Source organism: Pleuronectes platessa, chromosome 16 (genome assembly GCF_947347685.1).
Source record: "Pleuronectes platessa chromosome 16, fPlePla1.1, whole genome shotgun sequence".
Lineage (NCBI taxonomy): Eukaryota > Metazoa > Chordata > Actinopteri > Pleuronectiformes > Pleuronectidae > Pleuronectes > Pleuronectes platessa.
The window spans coordinates 21,036,286-21,062,383 of NC_070641.1; the positions used below are offsets into that span (position 1 = coordinate 21,036,286).

The following is a 26,098-nucleotide window of genomic DNA, read 5'->3' on the forward strand; positions in this document are numbered from 1 at the left end:
TCTCACTCATTTCCTGATAAGTGATTTAACTGCACTCGCTCTGGTGTGATCCGACGCCATGACACTGACCCAGCTTAGCTTTGATTCCCCCCCCCCCTCATCAAACAGGCCGCTCTTCCCCAGCACTGTTATTCTGTCTAATCTCCATCTGAAGGATTTGAATTAGCGACACTGAGTGGGACTTTCGATGAACTCTCTGGTAACATCACGTGTGAGAACTGCAGCTGTGCAAAAATAATATAAAGGCAGCTGCAAAACAGAGCGAGAGTTAAACACTATAATTTCCATTTTCTGTCTTCTGTGTCTCTAATTTCTTCTCATCGCTCTCATCCTAGCAATTTGCAATACACCTCATATTTTCACTTGTTATTAATATCTTTTCAGTGTGTTGTTGTGGAACCTGCCCGATGGCTATGAATTTATTTCTTATCTTTTAACTAAAAGTAACAGGAAGGGGTGCCGGGTGACAGAGTGTAAATCAGACGTATACAAAGTGACCGTTGAAGCCTCGGAGTTGAACTGTTGTGTTTCCTTTTGTGTTTGTGTGTGGATCTGATCTCATTACTCCACTGCTTGACCTTTTGCTTTCCCTTTTCCCGAGAGGACAAACACAATAAAAAATGTGTTGTTGTTGGCCTCAGTCCCTTGAGGAGAATTCCCAAACACAGCTTCCACCTTATCCTCCTTTCTCCAGGATAATCCTCACCCCATCCCTGAGCCTTGAGTTTGATACGTCGACATCCTGCTGACCACATCCTCACTTTATACCTCCACCATTTCCCCAGGAGTCCGCCATGGAAAATAATCACAGGCGCCGGACCCGTCTGCCCACACAGTTTGAAAACCCTGCGGCACAATCGATGAGTCAGTTACTTTCCTTGTGTATCCTCAGTCGAGCACATTAGAGGTTCTTTGTGATATTCCCAAAGAAGGATGAAGATCAAAGCGGCCGCTCGTCCTCCTCCTGTTCAGCAACCGGGGGGGTGGAGTTCAAAATCTTCATATTGTCTGATCTCCTCCAGCTCCCACAGGCCAAAGTTTTATGTCCTGCCTACTTCACCAATAGCTGAACGATAACTGGCGGAATGGCAAGGGGTAGCACTGATGCCTCCCGGCGTAAGGTTGTTGGTTCGAATCCCAGTTTCTGTGTGTAATGTGAATGTTCCTCAGCTTAGGAAAAACATTGGATTTGGGGTTCGGTTAATTGGCGTCTCTGAATTATGTGTGTAGCCACCGTGAGTTTATGAAATATTGCACTTGATATATTTGTTGTTGGGATGCTTGAAGAAATAATAAATGGACTGTCACAATATAGTGCTATTTACCTCTCCTCCCCTCCCCTTTCAATTCCCTTCCTCTCCTCTCCTTCTCTTTCCTTCTCTTTCCTCACCTCTCCTCTTCTCAGGTAAAGTGTGTGAATAAATCCACCACTCGGCCTGTTGTAGTCATTTTCCGCTCTCTTCCTCCCCCGCCCTCCTTCTGCCTCTTGTAAACCTGGGGTCATGTGTTCTTCTCATCTGAATTCAGGTCAGGAAACACCTGCATCGGAGTCGTACATCTTACAACTGACGTCCCATTACACACTGGGAGGAGGAGGGAATACCCAGTGTCTCAGACAAGAGAGAGAGAGAGAGAGAGAGAGCAGGAGGAGGACTGTGTATCAGCATAATCTAATAAAGTCTAATAAAGTTATATTTAAAGCTGCTTTGGGAAGGATATCTACATAGAAATGCACCAAAGAAACATCCATCACAAGGTGGAGCTCCCGGGGAACATCCCAGCTCACACACGGCTGCACTGTCGATTGTTTGTTGTGTTTCCAATGTGCAAATTGCTCTCATAACTCATTTAGGTCAAGTATATTCAGTCCATAGACTTAAATATTAAAACTCCACGTTGTGCATATAACTACAGTTGTTGTTATAGTTGGGGACAGTGTATAACAATAAGTATTTTTACTTTGAGGATGATTTTCTGGTAAGGTAGTATGTTGAATGCAGGATTTTCTTTCATAAATGTAATATTTTAAATGTATTTACTGGTTCTTTCGACTCCTTCATGCAACACATCTCTGAAGCCACCTACTGTGAAGCCACAGGACAGATGGACACACACCGATTCATGAGTTTAAACACACGTATGTGACAGAGAGCCTGGCAGGAGAATTGTACATCATCGTAAACAGATGGGAAATCTGGGAGCCGCCCGTCTCTGTTTCTGTCGCTCGCTCATTCTCTCTGGCAGCGGTTCAGCAGGGGAAGAAAGTATGGAAGCTGTCAGGGGCCATATGATGCTGCCTCTGCAGTTTACACACAGAGACGGAGAGAGAGATTGACGGCAAGGACATGTGGACGAGAGGAGCTCCGGTGGAGGACGCTTGAGGGTGGAAGGCAAACATGAAAACACAAACCGCAGGTGAAACTGGATTTGACTCGTCTTTAAACTCCACGTGGATCTTTTTCAGACCTGTTGTAATTGTCAGGTAACGAGTTCGCTGGAGAAGGTCAGGCCTGTCTCTGGCACTGACCTAGATTTAAAAGACCCTTTAGGTGTTTTTGTGCATGTTAATATGTGTGAGTGTGTGTGTGTGTGTGTGTGTGTGTGTGTGTGTGTGTGTCTTTGTGTGTGTGTGTGCTGCTTGCCACAGTCTCTGTATAATCCCCGCGGTAGCATTTGGTTTCAAGCATAAGTCAGGGAACAGTCAGACACTCAGTTTGCAATGTGCCTGACCTACATCGGCTGCTCGCAGTTTGCTTAAGACGACACATGAAATCACGTCTGCATTCAACAGCGCGTGTGTGTGTGTGTATGTGTGTGTGTCTGCGTGCGTTGAGTCTGCTTAAACACACCTACACACACACACACACACACACACACTGAGGCTAACCAGTTTAAATAATGATGGTAGTTTCACAGAAAATGCTGCTGTCACATTAAGGCAAGGATTAGATTCTCCTTAAGCTCCCCTCACCAGGCTGCCTCCCTCCAGGTGGTTAACAGGAGAGGTATAATCCCAACACACATGCATGTACTGACACACACACACACACACACACACACACACAAGAATACACCCATAGGCAAGGAAACATAGCAAGTCTCGTAACGGCACAAAAACTGGGATGGAAATAACCTCATATGAACATATACTGTACACATTACATCTACACAAGGACACACACATGCACGCACACACACAGTTCTCTCATTGTGTGTTATCTGCAGCAATGTGGCAGCAGTAATTAGAGGTGCGACAGCCAGACAGGTAGAGGGGATGATAATGGGGTGCAGCTATTTCTGTTCTCCATTCTCTAACTCTTCACCTCTCTGTCTTCCTCCTCTCGCTCTCTCTCTTCCCCTGTCTCCTGCTCACATATTTCTCTTCTAGCTCTGGTCCAGGTGGAAAAGAAACACACACACACACACAGACACACACCTTTACACACCTTTACAAACACACACAAACACACACCCTCCGCTCTCTTCCCTTGTTCCCCTTTCACTTCCTCCTGAACGCTCCTCTCACACCTTATCTCTCACTGTTCCACTGTTCTTAACTACATTTCCTTTGTTCCCTTTGTGCGTTGAATTTGTCGCGATGTCAGCGTTTTTTCCTCCGGGCGTTGTTCTATTATTCAGTCCGTTCCTCCGTGTGGCGTAATGAGGAAGGTAGACACGGGGTGAAAACATGGTCTCTTCAGGGTTTGAGGGAGATGTTACACTCCTGGATCTGTTGCCTTATCACCTTTACTTGCTATCCTGGCAGGCAGAAAACAAGTGAGTCTCTGTGCTACTCCTTTAATACCGACTGCAGTTAGGTGACACAATCTCTACAAACTGATTCCACATGTGAATCTGAAGAGTCTGTGGACGAGGCACAAGAATTTGGGGACAGAGGTCTTCTGGTTGTTTCCCTTTCTAGTTGGACAGATCACGGTTGAGCATGCATTGGTTGGACACAGATAAACAGTCAGTATCTGCATCTATATGGAGACAGCAGTTGGTAGAGATTGGTCAAAATGTCCGACTGTTAGACATTGAGAGGGATCTGGGATGATTAGCGGCTGGAAGTCTGAACGGCCAACTGGGTTTTTGGTGGTTTCTGAAGTGGTGGAAAGGCCTTGAAGGGAAAACACTGGAACCAGTTTAGGATTGGTGATGGCGGCGGAGCAGTAGTGGTCTGAACGTGGTTCAAAGCAGACACCAGATGAGGAGTGAGCTGGACGAGGCAGCAGAGACACACAGACGGAAACAAACTGAGGATGAAGGAGGAAAACAAGAAGAAGAGCACAGAAAACAACCAAACAACAAGACTTTGAAAGTTCCAGGTTATTTTCTGTACACACTTTACACACGATGTGAGGGCGGACTGGCAGAGGTGCTGGGCTGCAGACTGGGATCTGACTGGCGGAGCTCAGCAGGCAGGCAGACAAGGACTTAGCAGGAAGTGGCAGGTTACAAGGAAGGCTGGGTAATAAACCACAGGCAGACAGAGCAAACAGGCAAACAGGAAACTTCAAGCTGAGTGAGGACCGAACGTATGGACCACCGAGGTGATGGAGCAAAGACTGGAGGGGAAATCCAGAAGACACTGACAGACAACAGACCAGAAGGGCACCTCTGTCAAAGCTCCAATAAGAGTTCAAGGTGAAAAACCTGAGTAAATAGTAAATCCATGAAAATGCACTAAATCAGTAAATTGTGTTAACGATCCCAGTGCATAGATTCTACCCTTGAACACGCGGTGCCTTGCTAAACGGCAACGGCACCTCAGAACCTTGAGGAAGCCAGTAATAATGCATTAGATATAAATATACACATATATATATGAGTATATTACAGTTTCTCTCTTTCGCTCTGTGTGTGTGTGTCCATGTTCTTCCATGTGTATCTGACAGCTACTGTCAGCATTTTAGTGGTTGAGTGTACAGCTGGAGCTGAAATCTGTCATATGTGAGTGTGTGTGCGTGTGTGTGTGTGTGTGTGTGTGTGTGTGTGTGTGTGTGTGTGTGTGTGTGTCAGTTTAAACATTTCATCGCAGCAGGTTTCCATTAGAACGCTCCAGATTTAGAATACTATCTGTCATCTGGAGTGAAGCTGCTTTGACCTTGTGGATTTCTCTAAGAATATATGTTGTAGGCTCCTCTTCCTCGTCCTCCTCTTCCTCCTCTTCCTCTTCCTCCTCTCATCCTACATGTGTTTCTTCTCTCAGCTTGAAAGGAGGCTGCTTCAGAAGCCAGATATTCTCTCCCCCCCCCTTGCTAACCACAAATTAATTTCACTCTCTCATCCACGGCGGAGGTGTCATGATGTTTGGTCTGAAATAACCCGAGCTTTCAAAAGACTGTCACATCTAATCAGGAGCAGCAACAGAGCCCCCCCCCCCCCCCCCCCCCCCCCCCCCCCCGGCTCCGTGGGCGCTTTCACATCCCAGCTTCTCCCGGCCTAGTCACCACCACAGACGGAGAACGTGGTGGATTGTGTGTTTTAAGGTGGACTCGGCTGTTTTGGTCGGCACCGGAGTCTGAATGACGGCTCATTACATCACATTAGTGCAAATGTATTGGACCAATTAGGTGAGTTTGTTATATAATTGGTCGCTGCAGTCAATACCGATGAGGAGATAACAGAGGAAAAGAAAGAAGTGTGAAGAAGTAAAGTTACGTTTTTACAATATTATAATGAGCGTACGATCTGGCTAAAGCTTTTGGAACTATAGATTTTCATAGATATAACATTTGAGTAACGTTTTAGCTTCACACAAACAAGTGAAAACTGCAGAGTTCTTAACTATATTCACAGTATCCTTAAGATGTAACTGTTTTTCTGGGAGTTAAGCTCTCGCATGTGGGTGTGTGTGTGTGCACTTTTATAAATCCCTGTTTTCTTCAGTTATTTTTTTACTGTGCATACTTGTGTTTCTTTGTGTTGCTATTTGCCTCCACACCAAACACAGGACCCCCCACTGTTCAGCTCAGATGCATCAAAGTTTCTGCAGAATGACTTCAGGCTGTCGAAATGCAAATGCGATGTATTTTGTGTGTGTGTGTGTGTGTTTGTGTAGATCAATGAACAAGTGAGTGTTTGCATGCGTCTCTTTGGAGCCTTTATCTTACACTTGAGATTTCATCAAAATAGCAAGACAGCTGATTTAAGCCGTGGACGTTTCTAAGCACTAATGCGGCGGATGTGACATAATTAACTGGACTGAGGAGGATTAGTGATTTTACATTAATATCAGAAGATATTATATCTGTGCTCATGACTGTCATCCTCATGCACAACACACACACACACACACACACCAGGCCTGGCGCCAGCTTGCAGTGACTAACGGGGCTGCTAAAGATTGAGAGGGAGCAATTTTGTTGTCATTAATTTAAAGTTGTTGATTTAACCGTGTGATGCCCTAAAAGCTAAATAACATCAACATGATAATCAAAGAAGAAGAAGGAGGTCGCTCCCACTGGTCGTTTGAATTCATGAACGAATCCCTGTCCAATCAGCAGGCGGCGGCTCGTGGCCATGTCCTACACAGAAGGGTCAGAAATACAACCGAGGGAGCGGAGTCCTCCAACGACCTCTCGTGACGCCGGGTCTGACTGACACACACAGGCGCAAACACACACACACACATACACACACACATTTGTTTTCAGGTTCAGTGGAGTACATGTCTGTCTGGCATCCTCCGCTCCCCCCATTAACAGCTTCAGATCAGCCCAACATGTCCTGGTTTGACAAAGAACAGTGTTTCGCTTGTTAAATGTAGAAAGATGTTTGTGTTGAGTCGTGTCTGTGTGCGTGTGTGTGTGTGTGTGTGTGTGTGTGTGTGTGTGTTTTGCTCCCTCGCCCCAGAGCTGTAACCCTGTCGTCATTCCTGTCATCCTCCTGCTCAAAGCACATTTTATCTACCCAAATGTGTGTGTGTGTGTGTGTTTGTGTGTGTGTGCGTATGTGTGTGTGTGTGTGTGCGTGTGGTTGCATTACTCATGTTGTGAGGCCATGAATAAGTTTACACAGTCACCAGATTAAAAAGTCCCCATAGGATAAGTGATTACACTTTAATGTGAGGACTTGGCTGAAGGTTAGGTTGAGATTAGGGTTAAGGTCAATGTTGAAGGTTGAAGGAAACGTTTGTAAATCAATGTGACAGTGTTGTAGTACTTGCTCCTATGTGGGTTAATTACAGCGTTGGGTTGTGTGTCTTTTGTGTACATTTGTGCTTTTTATAGATCTTCAAAGATAAGCAGCTAGATAAGCATTTAGTGATGTTCAGCTTTGTAGCTCAATGTCGTCAGCTTCTTTAGCATCAAACAAAACAACGGCCTCGTGAAACATTATTCATTTTTTATTTTTATAAATCAAAAAAATGTCTTGCTTAATCGCCAGTTCCAAGACGTCACAGTCTCATTATCATTTCAATCAGTAGATCTGTAAAACAGCCATTTATTACAGGTTCACAAAACCAGTAACAACCAGTGTGTGATCATATGATGATATAATCACTGCCCTGAGGTTGTATGCCTCCCATCCAACAACCAGCAGTTTAATTTACCATATTTTGACTGACTGTGTATGACCTTTGACCTTGGCCTAATGAAATCTAATCATTTCCTCTTTGAGTCCAAGTGACAACTGAATAAATTCTCTAAAGGCACATTTGAGAGAACATGTTCAAGAGGCTAAAGCATGTTAGCTGCGTCTAAAAGATATATACAAGTAGTCACAGTTCACGCCATCTATACACAGAGTGTTACACTCTGCTGTATAGATTTAAAAAAAACTATACAAACAAATGTGTCTTATAATAAATCTTTAGTGCCTAAACATCAGTGTAAAATCTCAGAGGGAAATAAAACCCTCAGTGGCCACAGTACTGATACAGTACAGGACAGCCAGTTATCACCATGAAAACAAAAAATATGACAAATACCTTAATATGAAGGCATTTTATCCAACTGTATTCAGTCCCTTCCCTTTGATATGACACTGTTTGATTATTAAGTGCAAACAGAACGGCAGAGAAACGACAGTGAGGCTCTAAAGCAGTAACACACAGTGTTGTGAATATAGATGCAGATTCTACATCAGGTGCACAAACCTTAGTCCCACAAGTTTACATTCAGAGGTCGTCATAGCAAAGACATTCATACATAAAATATATAAATTCGAAATGTGCGCACGTGTTTATAAGGTTCATAGAATACAGGAGAATAACGTCAATTGAGAAATTAAGACGGTTGGCTTCACGTGACATATTAAAGGACCCTTCTCTGACAAATACTCTGAAAACACCCCAATATTTTAAATATCAATGTGATGTTCTCTCTGTAATTCTGCAAATAGAGAGTTCCCATCCCTCACCTCAGGACCTGATTCACTGGTGACAGCTGCATAAAACCTTTTGCATAAGGGTTGTGTGGAGGAAGTTGTGTTGTGAATGAAACACAAACTCTGATTAGATCACTTCTTTAAATACTCTTTTGTCCTTCAGAATGACCCCAAATCAATTAATTAGCTAAATTTCTCCCACTGTTCATATGTTTTTAAATATTTTTAAATTCTGGAGGGCAGCTTGTCTACAAACAACCTATTTACACAGTTGTGTTGCTGGGAAATCAGTCTCATCGATTACCTGTATCTTTCTCCTGCAGTGGTCAAATATGGATTATCTTTACTACGAAAGGCAGCGAAGGACGAGTTTGCATTCTAATTAGACAAAGGTCAAATAAACCGATTGACCTTTCCACATCAACATGGCGCCTGTGTCCTCAGGTAGATTCGTCTGTAGGTACATGACCCAGTTTAAAGAGCCTCATCACAGATTGGGTCCAGATCTATATCTAAGTAGATATACTATGTAAGTGAGTACATATGTAGGACCTGCCTAATATTTGTATGCAGTCAATACTTCAGTGTGTGAGTTAAATACAGGTCAAAGTGCTGGAGGGGTTCAATAAAGCAAACGTGTGTAAAGATGCAGAGGAAAGTGCTCTCATCAAAAACTGAAGCCTGGCATCAGCTCCATGTGTGTGTCTGTGTGCTGATGCTGCTCATACATGCTACAGGCAGGAGTCCCAGTGTATCTGCAGGTCACAACCGTCCAGGAAGTCTGTGGAGAAGATACTAGGGGGAGTGTGGGGGCCGAGCGGGGTGAGCGAGGTGCTTTCCTCCTCCGTTTCCCCCCCCATCGTGAGGTCCAACCAATCCATACTGTCCAGGCCGCGCCCCTCCTCCGGGGCCATGTCGAAGGTGTCCATGGGAGACGGGGGCGGGTCCAGGATGCTGGGGGTGCACAGCATTTGGCTGTGGAGGTCGTCGATCAGCGTCAGCAGGCCTCCAGGCTCCACCCCCAGGAGAGGCCTGCCCGTGGTGCTCTCCAGGAAGTCCTCCAGGCGTCCGCCCCCGGTGTCACCGAAGTGCGGCTCCTCTCCTGCGGCGTCGACCAGAGTCTGAAGCTCGGAGCCAGCTGAGACTGAGGGCGGGGGGGTGTCACAGCTGGGAGCGACGGGGGGAGATAGCATCAGGTGGAATGGGGAGGCAGAGGGGGAGGAGGCTGGGGAGTTTGGACTGAGACGGTCGAGGGACGAGTCTGGTGCCGTGTTGAAGGAGGTCAACTTCTCTATGAAGAGAAACACAGAGAATGTGAATGTTTCAAAGTGATGTGTCGACCTGAGGCTGACAGATCAGGATGAGACCAAACAGAGCGGACGATGTCTCACCTCCTGCCTGCAAGATGATGTCGATAAAATCATCTTCATGCTCTGTAGGCTGAGGGGGGGGAGACACAAAAACACACACACAAAGTGTTACTGCATGACACGAGCACTTGATGTGGCTAGTTGTGATAAAATGCGCGATACAAAGGATACTAAAGCAAAATCTAGAACTAGCTCTCTGTGGTTGGATGCCTCAGCTGACCGGAGCAGTTTCAGTTCCATGACCTTTGACCTCTGACATCTAATCAAATCATATTCAAGTCCAAGTCAAAAAATGTTGGGAATGAGGTCATAGTTACTTTGACCTTTGAGCCCAACCAGTTTATCCTGGAGTCCAACTGTGCGTTAAACAAATTTAAATAAATCCTTCAGGCACTCTGGAGATAGAGGAATGAGTTGAACAGTATCAACAGGAAAACCTGACACCTGTGGGCCACTGGGTGTCAGCCCTACAGCCATACATATAAAAACAAACTGGCAAAAGTCATTAAAATCATGATTAGGAACATTTGCAGCCGGGTGTGTAAAGGTTTACATAAAACAGCTGATTTGTGCAATGACACATTGGGAGCATGCGTCATACCTTGTCATCCGGCGAGGAGGCGGCCGTCTGAACAGGAGCTGGAGACAGACGACTAAATAAAACATCCAGACTGGAGCTGAGCTGGAAACAGAAACAGGAAATGAGGGAAACAGAAGAAGAAGAAAAAAGGTTTCACTTTCCAAGGACAAGATAATGGGAAAAGTTGGGTTAGGGGAGAAGTTAGAAATCCCCTTGAAGGATTATCCATGTGGTAGATCACTTACAGTGTGAGAGGAAGGTGATGGGATGTTTTCCCCCGAGGGAGCGGCCTCCTGGTTCTGGAAGAGAGGCTGCAGACTGGGGGGGGCAGACACACACTGAGCGGCTCCCTGCTGTGGTCGGTCCCCTGACACATGAGGTCCTCTGTTCTCTACCTGCTTTTACATGTTAAGAAAAAACAAGACGTTTGTTCATATTTGTTTTACAAGGGTTCACAGTGATGATTTTTGTCACTCTATCAATGTACCTATAGCTTTAACTGAATTTGGTTTGTGTTGCAAATTTCATTTTTCTACATATTTACCATATATAATTACGTTTCAACCACTCAACCATCACATTTAGTAATTTCCGCATCTATCACATTATCCAATAGTTAAGCTAAATCTAATGCATCCATTATGTAATTATCTCATTTAACCCACTTACTTTTGGTTTATATTTAAACTGTTCAGCCATTACTTTTACTTTCTGCTAAAGGTTTCAACATTTATACTCATCCAGTTCTTAATCTATCCATAGTGACCCCTCACCCATTATTTTTATATACAACATTTATCAGATACTGTATTTCACAATTTATCCATTACACTACTACATGTTTACACACTCTCAGAATGTGGGGATCAGGTGTTACAGCTGACTCAATATTTTTATGTAAGTTTTCTTCTCTTGGTTGAGGAACTCCACAGTTTCTCCATGAACCCCGAAGCGACCTCCTGACACACGCACCCTGGGTTGGGATTCACCCCCCCCCCACACACACACACGTGCAGCTCTCTCCTGCAGAGAACTTCTTCTACCGGTGCTAAACCTTCACCAACCACCAGGAGCGATGTGTGCAGTCGACATATCTGTTCATTTTTTGAGGACGGGCTTCCACGTCTCAATTAGCCGAGATGCGACGTTGTCTTTGTCCCCCCTCCCCCCCATTAACAACATGAATCATAGTAATGGAGGACGTCATTAGAGTAATTAGCAAAGCAATAATAATCAGCATCTGGCTGGAGTCAGACACTCTTATCGAGGACGGCTGTCATTGTGTGAAACAGCTCAAGTCAGTCGTTTCCACAGACTCACTGGAGCAGTTCCTTCACTCATGTTTCTGTCTCTGTTTCAGTGACACATTAACAGAGCAGCCTGATGCTACACTTCAGATGAGGCAGGAGGCTCCGGGCTTTGGTTGAGGATGAGGAGTCTCACAGGAATTCAATGCAATATGCAAACATGATTCCATTGGAGACTCATACGTCCATATCATCATACAATCATATCCCTGCACAACATCGGAGCCAATCACAGCTGACATTGGGTAGGAGGCGGGGTTACCCCCTGGAGAGGTGCAGAGACAATCCATCCTTCACACACATTTACACCCACGGTCAATTTAGAATCTCTCTGATCCTCAATCTGCATGTCCTTGGAGGAGGCCGGAGAACCCAGAGAAAACCCACAAACGCACGGGAAGAACAAAACAAACACCACACAATTGATGTGTTGTACCTGGAGGGTGATGTGATTGGTCGCTTTTCCCTCGGGTGCCTCAGTGATGCGATTGCTCAGTGCGATCAGGAAGTGGTTTCCTTCCCCGTCTGTGACCAGGGCCGCGGTGGAGTCTGACCAGGTCGGGAGAGAGAGGGCCGATCCTTGAGGCACCTGCACAAAAACAAAAATACATATTTAGAAGAAGAATCATTAGGTGTAGGTGTCAGAAATATTATTGACAGCTTTGACCCTGACCCCCGTCCTCACCTGTGGAGCCTGCTGCTGCACCTGTTGTTTCTTTGGTATTAGCACCTGTTGTTGCTTCACATGTATCTTGGAGTGTATCTGGATTTGCTGCTGCTGCTGCAACAGCGGCTTCAGTTGTTGTTTCACTAGAGTCTGTTGATTTAGTTTTGTCTGTTGCTTCTGCTGCTGTTTGTGAGATTTCTTCTTTTTCTGCAGAGAAACTTTCTGTGGATTCTCCAGCGCCTGGTGACAGTTGTGGATGTTTTGCTGCCGCAGCAGGAGTCTGTGCACGACGTGCCGCTGGGCCAGCTGCAGAGCGTTCTGCTGCAGACTATCACGATGCTCCTGTTTGTTCTGTGGCTCCGTGTGCAGCTGAGTTTGCTCCTGTGCTCCCTGAGGTCGCAAGTAAGATCCACGGGAGTCTAGGGATTGCACTTCCTCCGTCTCAGGGGCTTCCTGTTTGACTGTGACTTTAGTGTCACATGAAGTGGGAGGGGGGAATGGAGGATGGACACCAGGCTTATCAGGAGGTTCTTGTTTTACTCTTAGAAGAACCACGGGCTCACAAACCTGTGCTCCTCGGTTCCTCTGCTCCAGCTGCATCCTCAGCACCTCCACCAGCCTCTGGGTCGACCTCAGCATCCTGGTCAACTCCTGTATCTGCTGGTCTTTCTCCTTCAGCATCTGGTCTTTGTCCAGAGTCCGTACTGGAGCTGTGGGGACAGCTGATGGGAGCGGGCGGTGTTTCTGCAGAGAGGCTGGCTTTAGAGAGAACCGACACGGAGCTGGGGCGGAAAATGGGAACTCTTGTTTAATAGTCTTTGGAAGGTGAGGAGCTGAAGATGGCTGAAGACCCGACTGGGAGAGAGGTGACCTCATCTAGACAGAAAATAAGAATACAATAAATAAAGGCTGACATTGACATCCATGGTTCTAGCAAGGTCATGGCATGGTTAGATTTTTCAATATTCAAACGTGTAAGATGAGTAACGACTGTGAAGATGCTTCTGTGGTTACACAAGATTAATTCATCAGATCACATGTGAAGCTTATTCCCACCATTTCCTCGAAAGCACCATTGCTGACGCTGGACTCCTCTGGACTGCTGGAGGCCGGCAGGCGGTCAGAGAGGCTGACGGAGACGGGTGGTGGTGACACCGAACAACTGGAGGTCACAAGCTGCTGAGGAGCGGCTGCAGGGGGAGAGGAAGTGTTACATGCGTCGGTCACACAGAGATCATGAATGGGGGATTTAACAGACACCACACACATCTTACTCTGTCATTATTGTTTTCTACATTTAATTTCTACCCCCACTGACTAATACATAATAGATAAAAGGAAAAAGCACAGTGTGGCACAGTGGGGATCCTCTGAAGTCACCTCGCTGACTCGTCAGGGAGGATGCCCGGCAGCTCTGGATCTGTTGCTGCTGTGATGTGCTTTCAGGGTCGGCTGCAGCAGGATGGGAGGATCTTCCTGCTCCTTCCGCCCCCGGCCCTGTGTTACCCCCTGCTGTCAGAGAGGGGTTGGTGCCACTGCCTCCCTTCAGCTCCTGGTACGCCTTCAGCCTCTCGATGAGGCCGGGTTTGGTGCCGGAGACCGGCAAGCTACGCAGCTTCAGCTGGGACTTCAGCTCCACGACCTGACGGGCGATGAAGTGAAAGAGAAGTGGAGAGCGAGGGATGAGAGCGGTAAGAAGTGAAGAGATGAGGATGAAACATGAGAGGAAAACTGCAAAGGATTAAAGGAGAAGGAGGAGAGGATATCAAATAAAGACAGAATAATCTGTCACTGTCTCTCTCTTTGTCGGCCCTGAGCTAACGGGCCGCTTTGCTATGTCAACAAGAATATTTCACAAAATCCTGTTCTATCCACCTCACAGCAGAGACCTGTTGATTCTACACATGTTTCAGAGTTTGGGTGATGAGGAGAAATATGATGTAACCTTCATCTCATCCAGGTTTGGAGGTAGAGACCCTGCTTGTGTCCCATCGAAAGGAGCTGAACTCTGAGCGCTGTGACGGCCCTGGACAGAGGGGGCAGCTGGGGGGGCAGCGAGAGGCGGCGACGGGGAGGAGGTGGTCCTGGAGTTGGAGGAGGAAGACAGATTTTTATGAGGTCTGTCGGGGGGGGGGGGGGGGGGAGAAGAGGCAGGAACAGGAGAGTGATCTCTCAGCTTTTAAACAATTACAGCTAATGCAATCAGAACCTTTGCACCATCTCAGATTCTGAGTTGATTCTGAGAATATACTAAACTAAAGAGCAGAACAGAGTGGCTCCTTGTCTTTTTCTTCATATTGAGACACTCACTTGGGTGGAGCCGGCAGGATGGCCTGGTAGTTGTAGTTCTGCTGCTGCTGACTGAGGATCTGGAGATGCAGGAAAAGCTGCTGCTGCTGCAGGATCTTTGCATAAGACGAGTCCAGTAGAGGAGGAGGCTCTTTCTCTCCCTTCTGGTCAGGAGGGACGTACTGATGGTACTTTAACTTCTTTATCTGGATTAAACAAATCACGTCACAAATCATTATTCAAGGTTAATAACTCTATGGTCTAATCACAGGAACAGAAATCTACCTTTGGATGGTTGTCCTTTGGTTTCTTGTGTCTCTGGGCGGAGCGGTCAGAGTTTGGTTTAGTCTGGAACAAGAAAAGAAGAAGTGATGTTGATCATTGTAAACATAAACTTTTGTTTGTAATATGACACACTGCAGCCTCTATTAATAACTTTTCTACCACTCTGGGCATTGCAGCCGCCTGTTAACACAAATAACACAAACCTTTAAAAGTTTGGAAGGTGAATGTATTTGTGTGTGGCCACCTGATAAACCTCATATATTTTAATGTCTCTTGACTCTAAAGAAAGATTCCTGTCTCTTCGGCTGCAGCTGGAAACGAGTTGACAGTAGAACCATGACAATGAGCCCATGGTGCTAACGGGAGCAGCAGCTGTTCATGTTCTGTGGCTGATGCAAATGTTTCATGCTCTGCTTCACACGTTTCAGGTTGTGCAACGACCGTCACATCACACTTCATCTGTTCTGTTAGCAACACAAACACCATCTTTAGATCTGAGCACCGATAGATTACTGAGAGGTGAGGCCCTTTCATCCTGTGAGGTTTGATTAATCTCTTACCCTGATCAGAGAGGCCACACCCATCCTCTGGGCAGATGGTGCTGTCACCCCATTGGTCAGCTTCAGTGAGGGTCGGTGTCCAGAGAGCAGAGGTAGACGAGGAGCTGAAGGAGGGTCCTGATGGACAAGATGGAAACAGACGTGGACTGAGCTCCACCTTCTACTACTACCTCATCATGGCCTTACAAACAGTCTCTGTAGATGGGTGCTGTGCCTATCAGTTAAAAAGATCCCCAACCGCCCCCTGAACCCAATCAAGCCAAACCAATCATCACAATATGGCTGAGGACCTCTGCAGTATTTCTTTAGAACTTTAAGAAAATTAAGAAATACTAATAATCCTGTACCACCCCTTCAGCTGAATTTGCTCCAAAAGTGAATTCTTCCTCGACTTCACTTTGTCCTCTGAATTCACTCTATTTTTACATTCTTGCATCCATGACACAGGACATGTCAGTCACATCCCCGTCTTCCCTCCAGAGGATTGGTACCTGTGTGGGAGAGGGGGTGGCAGATCTCAGTGTCTGGTGGAGAGAGCGGGGGTCTCACGGCCGCAGGCGACTCGTGTCCTACTGGCTGTTCTGGGGACAGACTGTCACTGCTGTCCATGTCACATGATGAGTTATCACCTGCAGCCTTTGGAAACTGTGTCTCTGAGGGAGGGGAGAGGGAGACAGGGAAGAACATGGTGGATGGAGGATTATTCAAATGGAGGGCCAATTATATGTATATGTCCAACATCCGTGCACATTATTCCATGTTATCTGTCAGCTCCAAATGAATTGGAACATGTATTGTTATAACTAATAGTTAGTACTCGTTTATATCGTTTTAAAGACTAATGACAGGACAGGGGCATTACAGGGATCAGTCAGATTTCAACTGGAGCCGGTGTCCCCCCCCTGGTGTCCCCCCCTGGTGTCCCCCCTGGTGTCCCCCCTGGTGTCCCCCCTGGTGTCCCCCTGGCCCAATAGTCCCCTTAAACTCAATTAGTTGCATCAAAGTGCACATGATTCAGATCCATGTATTGTTCCCTGGGATATCCGTGGAGATGTAAAAAAGGCATATCTCACAATCCCACACCAAAATTTTAAATCTTCTTCTTTGACCCAAACCACGTTTTTCTAAAATCCTGGTCGACCCAACAGGCGTCGATCCAGAGTCCAAACCGTCAGCTCTGTGCCAGTGAACTAATGCACTGCTGTGGATAAATGATCTCCTCTGTTAGAACCAGCGACACGTCCCTGCATGTGTGTGTGTTAATGCTCCTCTGACTGTGTGAAATACCACAACAAGCTCCTCACACCACAAGCTTATTCTCCAGTGGCTGCTCCAGAAACGTCCCCCGGAGCGTTTATCCCTGAACAGAGTGTGACGGCAGCTGCACAGCGACTTAAAAAAACTTCTTGTGTCTGGATTCACGTCACGGCCGTGGAAGCCAGCGTGCGCAGGATGAGATGATGAGATGATATCTGCTCTGTCGTCCACGCTGTGGCCCAGATGAGCTCAGCTCTATCTCAGGGTTCTCATTCACTCTCCATCTGCGGCCACATTAATCCAACCACCTCATTCACAGGAGTTTTTTAACGTGACAGATGGCGTCTCTCTAACGAACAACGAGGACGGGTCGTGTCATCTGTGCTGCGACTGCATTAACTCTTCATTCAGCCATTGTTCAACTGAAATATACATTATATGAAAAGTGTGCGAGAAATCTAAATATGCATAGAAACGACTCAAAGCACGGTTCTCCTGATAATCCCCCCCCCCCCCCCCAAAGGGATGTGATATAATCAATTCATTACTATGCAGACTTCTGAGTCTTTACAGGGATTAGGGAGTAAAGCCACCTGCTAGGATCCCCTGGACCGGAGTAAAGACTCCTCTGTTGGATGTTGGAGCTGCCGTGGGCCACAGCAGACCGTTATGTAAAGTACACCACTGGCCATTAGTGTACCATCAGCAGGCCATGATGAAAAGACAACATGGGGGCAGATTTAATTCCCTCTGATCTAATACTGTGATGACTTCCCCACTGATGTGCTGTGCCAACGTGTGTGTGTCTGCATGTGTGTGTCTGCATGTGTGTGTCTGCATGTGTGTGTCTCCATGTGTGTGTCACTGCATGTGTTAACTCTGTGTAACTCCCGTGTCCCCAGAGCTCCTGCTGCAACTTGTGATAATGCAATTGTGTTTATTGAGACACGCTGACAGTGACGGATAATCCACTGAGTCGGTATCTTATTGAATCTCGGGAACCTTCCCCCCCCGCACATCGATCAAGCAGCTGGACTCGACGTCTCTGGTCTCACCCTCGGATGTGAGATTAGTTTTCACACCTGAAGGTTCCGACAGAGATTCATGTCTTCGTTCATATCACAATAAAGGAATTGAGGACTGTTGTTGTGCGACATACGTATGTTCTGTGGTCATCACCTGTTCTGAAGGTTGTTGGTTTGAAGACCGACCTGCATCCGACGTGTTGTCAATTTGACTTTTGCATTCGCTCACTTAGCTAAACTGAAATATGATCTGTTGTCTTTGAATTCTCTTCTTCTTCTTCTTCTATCGTTTAATGCCGTCTCAACTTCCTGCAATTAGTCATTAGCACTGAGACCATCTCTTCTGGTCGGACTATAATTTGACACAGATCTTTTATTTAGGATCAGACTAAAGTGCAAAGTCTGAAGCTCTGGACCGAACAAGGCGGATGTGAAAGCCTCTTTAGTACTGGCCCCTACGTTTCTTTTATTATCAAAGTGTAAATGATGTCATTATACCTGTCATAATATTACATCCGAGAGAAATCACCTCTCATTCAGACTCTCAACGCTTCAATTAGTATCTAATTCTCCTAATAAAAGATAATGTGTCCTGGTAGCAGCCAGCGTGGCTATTTAAAGCTGACAGCAGAGGAGGGAGAGACGTCTCAACTTTGCATCTGTCAGGCAGAGATGAGAGGCCATGCATGATTTACTTTATCCTACTTTAACCTTTCCAAGCCCACAGCAGCGGCTGTTCTGGAGCAGGAGGAGTCGCACTGCAGTGTATGTTGGATTGTAAATATGTGTGTGTCTGTGTGTTAACTGTGTGTGACGAGGCAACTGTGTGGGTGCATGTTTGTGTGTGTGTGTGTGTGTGTTTGTGTGGGTGCACAGCTGAGGCATCAGAGAGGAAACATCAGTGTGTTCATAAAAGCTGGAGGAGAGGACCAAGAGGGACATCCTGTCAGGAGCCTCACAGTGTAGGTGTGCTGTGATATATTGCACATTTAAAATCTTATTATTTATTTTGTTTACCCTCCTCTGCAGCTTATACAGAGGGGGTTTTATTTAAGGGTGAATTCAGGATTTATTGGCCACTAGAGGGCAGAAAAAGCAACAAGCACGAGCTGGCAACTATGAAATGGAGGTTTTTACAGCTGACACATGTTGATGGGGGGATTTTAACTGGGTTCTGTGTGCAGCCAGCTTAAAGACATGAATATGAGAAACGCAGAGAGCTGAGAGAAACTCAACCCAACGACTGAAGACTCAGAGGTCTGGATGCCCGACAGTAGCTTTGTAATAATTCCTGAGGTTTTGTTTTTCTGGCACCTGAAGTCTAACAAGCTGGTGATGAAGGCAGCACTGACCTATGGCCTGTTTAATGATGGAGTGAACAGGCAGGATGTTTTTGTGAATCAGCTCCATGGGCCCCGGCCGATGGGAGATCTTATCGTTCAGGTTGTCGGCGAGTCGAGCTCTCTTCAGCTGCAGCTGCTTGACCTGCAGCGACGGCTCCGCGGACGTCTCTGGAAGCCAAACACACAAGTGGTAGAAATGTTTAACATCATGTTTAACATCATTAGAAGTTTTTGACCCAAAGCTCCAAACAGCAGGGGGCGCTCTGCAGCTCTTACCCTCCAGGATGTGCATCCTGATCAGCTCTGTTCGCTCCGGTCGACTCCGGATCTTCCTCTTGAGATAGTCCTCAGTCTGGAGAAAGAGAGAAATAGATGGTTTTATAAACACACCACATTCATATCTTTCCATAATCTGTTTCCTCATGAACATTTAATCTGGTTCATCACACCTGGTTTTCTTTAGGTACATCGAAAAATGCTAACTATTAAAACTCATTCATTACTTTTGACTGGGGGTTAAATTGGGATTTATTATGTAAGAAGGTGGATTAGTGAATTTAAATTAGAAAATAAAAAGTCTGTTAGCTGGTTTCTTATATTAATTAATGACCTATTTCCCCCCCCCTACATCCAACTCTGCCATCTGTCTGTCAGTCTGTCTGTCTGTCTGTCTGTCTGTCTGTCTGTCTGTGATGAGCGACTGACTGATCTGCTCGTGTGGAAGAAAACCCCCTTGACAGAAAGAAGGGAAAGCCCACGACAGCTCTGATGTTTTCAAAGATCTGACATTCACTCTCTCTCCTTTATGTGTGACGGGCGAGCGCAGTGTGTGCTGTAATATGCAGCCGGGCCCCAGGAGGAGGAGGGGGGGGGGGGGGGGGAAATCAGAGCAAACTATCAACACAAGACTTGCTATTAAAATATGATCTGTGCTGGGAAAACGTGGGCCTAGGAGGAGCTGACTATTTATTTTAGCTGACGATTAACAATGTCTAATCCCCATTTATGCATTATTGTTTGTTATTTTCCATTTCTCATTTAACACTTGTAAATAACTATTTCAACGATTACTAATCATTTCAACTATTTAACTTAATCCATAACTTAAGCTGTGATCGACTGGAGGATGACAAACTCACCCGAGCTCGTTCCAAGCTCCGCCTCTGTTCATGGAAGGCCGCTGAACTTTTCAGTGCTGGAGGAATAAAGATGGAGAGAGAGAGAGAGAGAGAGAGAGAGAGAGAGAGAGAGAGAGAGAGAGAGAGAGAGAGAGAGAGAGAGAGAGAGCATTAATGGCCGGTGTGTACAGTCATTCCAGTGGAAATGGAGAGCTGAATGGCTCTTTGCTTCTACAGTTCAGGTTCAGTGCAGTTTGAATACAGATCGTGAGGATTATTGCTCTTTTATCGACAAATCTTTTCCTTTCTCACATTTGAGAACCATTCCAGTGAACTAACTGTCACACGCTCATAGGTCTTTGAATAAAGTGCACAATGGCCTGAGCAGTGGTCCCATACCAGACACTTCAAAAGGGTCAAACCGTACAAGGTCAAGGAGGAAGACTGATGAGATGTACGCCCGTCCAATGAGCCTCTCTAGAGCAGAGGTATTTATGGAATATGCTCCTGTAGCCTTATGATTATGCAAAAGCCCAGATACGGTTCACATCCATACTGGGTGATCACTGTATGATTCATAACCACGACTTCAGCTCAGTGTAATCCTCTTAAACCTGCAGACGAGACAAGTAAGAAGACTTTGGCCACACGCTGGGATATCTGTCACTAAAGTTACTAACTGAATGTCAACCAAACTAGATGCAGGTTTTAATTGCTGAACATCAGGTCAGAAATTAAACCGATGCAGTGAAACACTGACCAGTGAAGATATGAGTCGCAGTCTTAATACTTTGTCTCCACTGCAGTGCACGTACATGTACACACACATCCAGAGGCTGCACACACACATATGTGGTGGGACTAGGTTAGCAACCCCCGGGGGCAAGGCTGCTGGTACCTGCTCAAGCCTCAGTTCACGTCGCTGAGCACTGTCACCCTGCTGGTACACACTCTCTCGTGCACACCCTGGGGACATCCACCCCCCCCCCCCCCCAAGACCTCTCACCCGTCCACAGTGGGGTCGAGTGGCCTCCTTGTGGGTGTGAGAACCTTCCCATCACTCAGCTACAAAGGAAACCATCAGTGGAACGGAGGGGCAGTGGTGATGGGTGGATGAGCACAGAGTACGGTTCTTCGAAAGCTGGGGCGAAAGTGAAAATGATTGAAATGGATAAGAAGAGGACGGAGAATCATAAAGAAACGGATTTAAGGAAGACGGGGAGCGGAGATAAATGGAGAGAGGCAGCTGGAAGAAAAATGGAACAACAGGCCGAAGGGCAAATGAAGGGGAGGAAATAGAGATTGGTGGGAGGAGGTCAGGGAGAAAAGACCCCATTATGTGCATGAGTGGCTCCATCATGGCTTCTTGCCATCCAGCGAAAGTCAACCAGCATGGCCGGTCTTTAAACTCTGGGATCAGCTTTAAGTTTAGTCTTCCACTGAAAAGTCCTTTTACATCGAGAGTTAACTGACTTACTTGTATTTAAAATGCTCTGCTTAAAGTACATTTTCTGGGGCTTTTAAAAAAAACTTATTTTAAGTAAACGCAAAAAACTTTTGAGCCTTAAAGTTTGACCACCTGTTTAAAGTGATGAATCTATTTTTTTCTTTATGCAGGGTTGTTTTTCTGAGAAGTGTATACAGGCAGGGGATCACACTTCACAACCACACGCCACAGCCGCACAAAACCCAACGTGCGTGCAGACAGTCGACAACCAGCCAGTTTTCATTATGAATGATTATCATGAAGAATAAATAGAACTCCTCAGCTCTATCAGAGTCGTCTGAGGAGAAGAATCAGAAGCTCCAGTGAAGCAGGAATTGTGCTGAGCAGATTTGAGAAAGGAAAGAAAAGAGCAAATATGTGTGAAAGAGACACAGAGAACAAACAGATGAAGAGAGGTTGAGGCAGAGAGAGGGAGAGAGAGAGAGAGAGAGAGAGAGAGAGAGAGAGAGAGAGATACAGTGACGGTTTGTGAGACGCTTCAAAACTAGAGCAGCAGGAGTTTCCTCTGAGGTGTAGTGTGAGGTTTTATGAAAGGAATGGAGAGGATGTGGGTTCATGAGACGTACTCTGATGACAAATGCACGATGAAGTGCAAGATGGACAAAAGATGAAGAGACAGCGAGAGGAATGGAGAGAGTTCAAAGGTGAAGGAGTGCAACGTTTACTGAGGTCATCAGAGAATGGGAAGAATGGGAGGAAAGTTATTGATTAAAGAAACAGGGAGGTAAGAGAATATAGGTCGATGAAAGGAGGAGTGAGGACCAGACACATATGGAAGAGAGAATTTTGACTGAAGTTAACAGTAAAGAGGAAAGAAGACTTAAACAAGGGGAAATGTAGTTTGTTATATGTGCTCTTAGACCTAAAATAGTTTTTTTTACTATAAATAAGAATGAAAATAACACTGATCAGCAGTTGAGGTAGTTTTACTTCATGAAAGTAACTTACTTCCTGATCTCAGTGCCCCTCTCTCTCTCTCTCTCTCCCACAGAAGGGACTCAATGGGAGAGTTTTCCTCTTTGTTGACGAGGTAGATTTCATTTTGCATCTTTTCACACTAACGGAGGTCTGTGGCCAGATGAGGTCTGAGCCGAGCTCATTATTCATGCTGCCTGTGTACGAAGATAAGAGCTGGTTCTTGTATTGCAATGGTTATTTATATATAGACACACATATAGGAAAGGGGAAGTATGCATTTGTGATGCAAAGCAGGAAAATACAGCAGCTTATTAGAGCATTCAGCACCAGAACAGATCTTATACCTGCGGAGAAGACGCCCGGGACAGAACAGTGACTGTGTGCGGACATGAGAACAAATGAATGAACACAGAGTCGTGTGAGATTAACTAAGAACTTGATGCTGCTGCTGTGATGAGCTGCCCCTAATGAAGACGTTGTGGAAAAGCATGTTACACCGACTTCCTTCATGTTGGGCCACAGGAGCATAAAACACAACTAAACCAGTCTGAGGCTACAATGGAAAATCTTTGAATCAGATAAAATGCAGTGAACGGATGTTGACGCTGACATATGACCTCGCTTCACTTCACCCTGCAGACTGAAACTCTCTGACTGTCTCCAGACGTTGGCAGCGTCTCAACCACAAATCCTTTGTGTGACTGCTGTGTGGAGAACGATGAAGCTCAAGCTAGAGAGAGAGACGACAGATTCTCACAGACGATACGAGAACCCAAAACCTCAGTTTCTCCTTCAGTTTGCTTTACAGGTGTTCATCTGTTCACTGCAGCTCTGCTCAGGAAGGCAACGTGTTCCGTCTGCATTCAAACAACCTCCGGAGGTTTTGATTTATTGCTGATTTAGCAGAATATTGAATTGCATTTCATTATACTGAGAGATGATTATAATATTCTGTCGTTGCTGTTGAGGCTAAGACTTAGTTATTATCTCGAAGAGCTGAAACACAAATTCTCATCTGCAATACACACAATTAGGTTTGCATATTTTACCAGGAGTGTGCTCTGTTCTGTAGGTTATTAATTTTACATGTTGAATATTCTTCTGTTCTTTAATGTTGAATAAAACTATTCCTATAATTCCAGACAGGGTTTGAATCCTGATTTATTTCTTTGTTATTGTAACCTGGATTTCATTTGGAATAGTTAGTTGGTTGCATAAACCCAATTATTTCAATACCTCACTTTATGTAGTGTTGATGGTATTTTTATAATTAACCAACATTTTAAATAATGGCTTTATGTTGTGCAAGGCTGGAAAATCCAACTTCATTTTTCTAAATTTACACTTCATGTGCTAAAAAATGTCATTTTGAAATTAATATTGGTCTAAACAACTTCAACCATAAACTGCATGTTCTATGTCAGAGTCTTGTTTAGGGCTAAACTTTTGTCATCGTGCTCTATTACACATTACACATGGTCTTCAAGCTAAGCAGCTCTGAATTGGTGAGTACTTGTGGTAAATATAGATTTTAAATGTTAACATACATTTCACATTATAACACGTTTCTTCATAACACTTTGCTGTGGACTCACGTGGCATGATTCCCTGGTTGATCAGATCTGCTCTCGTCCTCCTCTGTTGCAGCTTCAGCTGGAGAACTGAGCGCAGACACAGAATGAAGAAGAAGAAGAAGAAGAAGAAGAAGAAGAAGAAAGCAGAATGAACGGAGCGTCATTACATCATCAAATCAAACCCTCATCTTCCCTCTGTCAGCTCCCTGGCACAGGAAGCCACAGAAACACTATGCTCGTAACTTAGATGCAAGTTTAACAAAAAGGGAAAAAAAACGTCAAATAAAAAAGTCTGCGAATGAAATATCGAGGCAGTAAAAGTACTAAAGGTGAAGTGTTACAGTGAAGCCGCTCTGCAGGGAGGATGCTATCGGTTTGCTGCTGGTGATCAAATCTGTGATCCTCTGAGAGAAGACGCTCACAAGTTGTGTCTCACTCTGAGAAGGGAAGTGAAACACACGCAGAGACGGACACACCAACAGCTTCCTGTGTCGAGCATCTGATAAAGTCACACTGCAGATACAAGTGAAAAGTTTGAGATAACAGAAAAGACATTTGAAGAGGACGTTAATTATCCTGCTTTTCATTCATTTTCATTATTCAGCACAAAACATTAAACTCCTTCAGGTTCCTGACATTTACATATTGAAAAGGCCACACACGATTTTGTTCTGCTTGTTCTTTATGGACACACCACATACTGTATATATTTTATATCACTGAAGAAAAGGTGTGAGGCCTGAACCTGCAGCTCTATCTGCGTCATGTAATCAGCATTGAAGTCAATAAGTGACAGTTCCTAATAACACATTTCAAGTGTGTAAACCTCTCTCGTATTAACTTAAGTCTCATTTGAACCGAGGGTACAAACGACCCTCCCTCATTATGTTTAATCAGAGCTGATGTGAAAAGGACAAATCCATAAAGTCAGAATTAACTGTTGGACCTTGTGGCCTGAAGTCATCGAACCCGAATGACATTCAAACCGGAGCTCGTCTTTCCTCAGCGCAGCGTTCCTGCAACATGGTGTCACTCCATCAGAAGTGAGTTCAGTTCATTGAGCCAAGAAACACACATCTCACATGATTATCTTCAGGAAATGAACCCGAAAATCAGCATCATGGACAAGAAATAGCAAATAATTGATATGATTGAGATTGAAAAGTAACTTTGATACACAAACAACTTCCAGGACAAGCTATAAATAATAATAATAATTATATCTAAAACTACATCTTAATAAGACAAGAATAACTTGTATTAATTTGCATGTACCTGGTCTCTGTTTGTCTCTCACCTGGTAGAAATATGTGCTTAATGCTTCACTTTGTTCTCCAGCCAGTCGTTAACTTTGTCTGTCTGGGAACACGTTTAAATCTCAGGCCCGAAAACCAACACAATGATCTGAAAGGCGCAGAAACTCTCCTGCAGAGCTGGACTTTCAAAGATGTGCGATCTTTTCCGTGTGCGTTTGACACTAAGAACAACTCCTTTCACCTTATGTAGGAAGGTTTGGTCGATCAAATGTGATTTCAGCTGCTTTGACATCATATAGTTTGATAGTTTAGCTACTCACAGCTAAGAGAGGGTTACCAGCCGGTGTCCATTTCCTCCACACATCAAGACAGAAGGTGATTCAGTGACTCAGAGGCTTGAGATCACATGGAATGGAATAAATTCACTATGAGGTCTCAGACAGAATCAAAATCTGTATCCTCTCCAGATTCAGCTTCAACCTCTCCTCAAACTTCTTCATCCTTTCAAGCTGCTTCCTCTCCCTCAACTGAAAACAATGTGAGTGACCCAGTGTTTTTGAGCGTTGCCCACATTTCCATTGGAAGTGTTGAGAGCCGGCTCTGGTGCAGAATCTGCAGACAGCCTCTCTCTCTGCGTCCTACAGAAGCCGGAGATAAAAACATTCCCGTCCCTTTGATATCGGCGATGCGGCTGACGCAGGATGGTGC

General features: G+C 45.2%; 1 protein-coding gene across 1 annotated transcript; it reads right to left on the reverse strand.

Moving 5' to 3' along the window:
* Positions 1–7,359: 7,359 nt before the first annotated feature.
* Positions 7,360–24,900, reverse strand: LOC128459124 (myocardin-related transcription factor A-like). Its single transcript, XM_053444228.1, is given in 20 exon segments — positions 7,360–9,625; positions 9,726–9,774; positions 10,306–10,386; positions 10,530–10,679; positions 12,028–12,180; positions 12,277–13,134; positions 13,315–13,448; positions 13,639–13,900; positions 14,204–14,378; positions 14,569–14,753; positions 14,833–14,895; positions 15,393–15,509; positions 15,884–15,911; positions 15,913–16,045; positions 19,027–19,185; positions 19,294–19,369; positions 20,157–20,212; positions 24,156–24,221; positions 24,476–24,565; positions 24,855–24,900. Coding segments are annotated over 20 exon segments (3,441 nt in total). The 3' UTR covers positions 7,360–9,065.
* Positions 24,901–26,098: the final 1,198 nt, after the last annotated feature.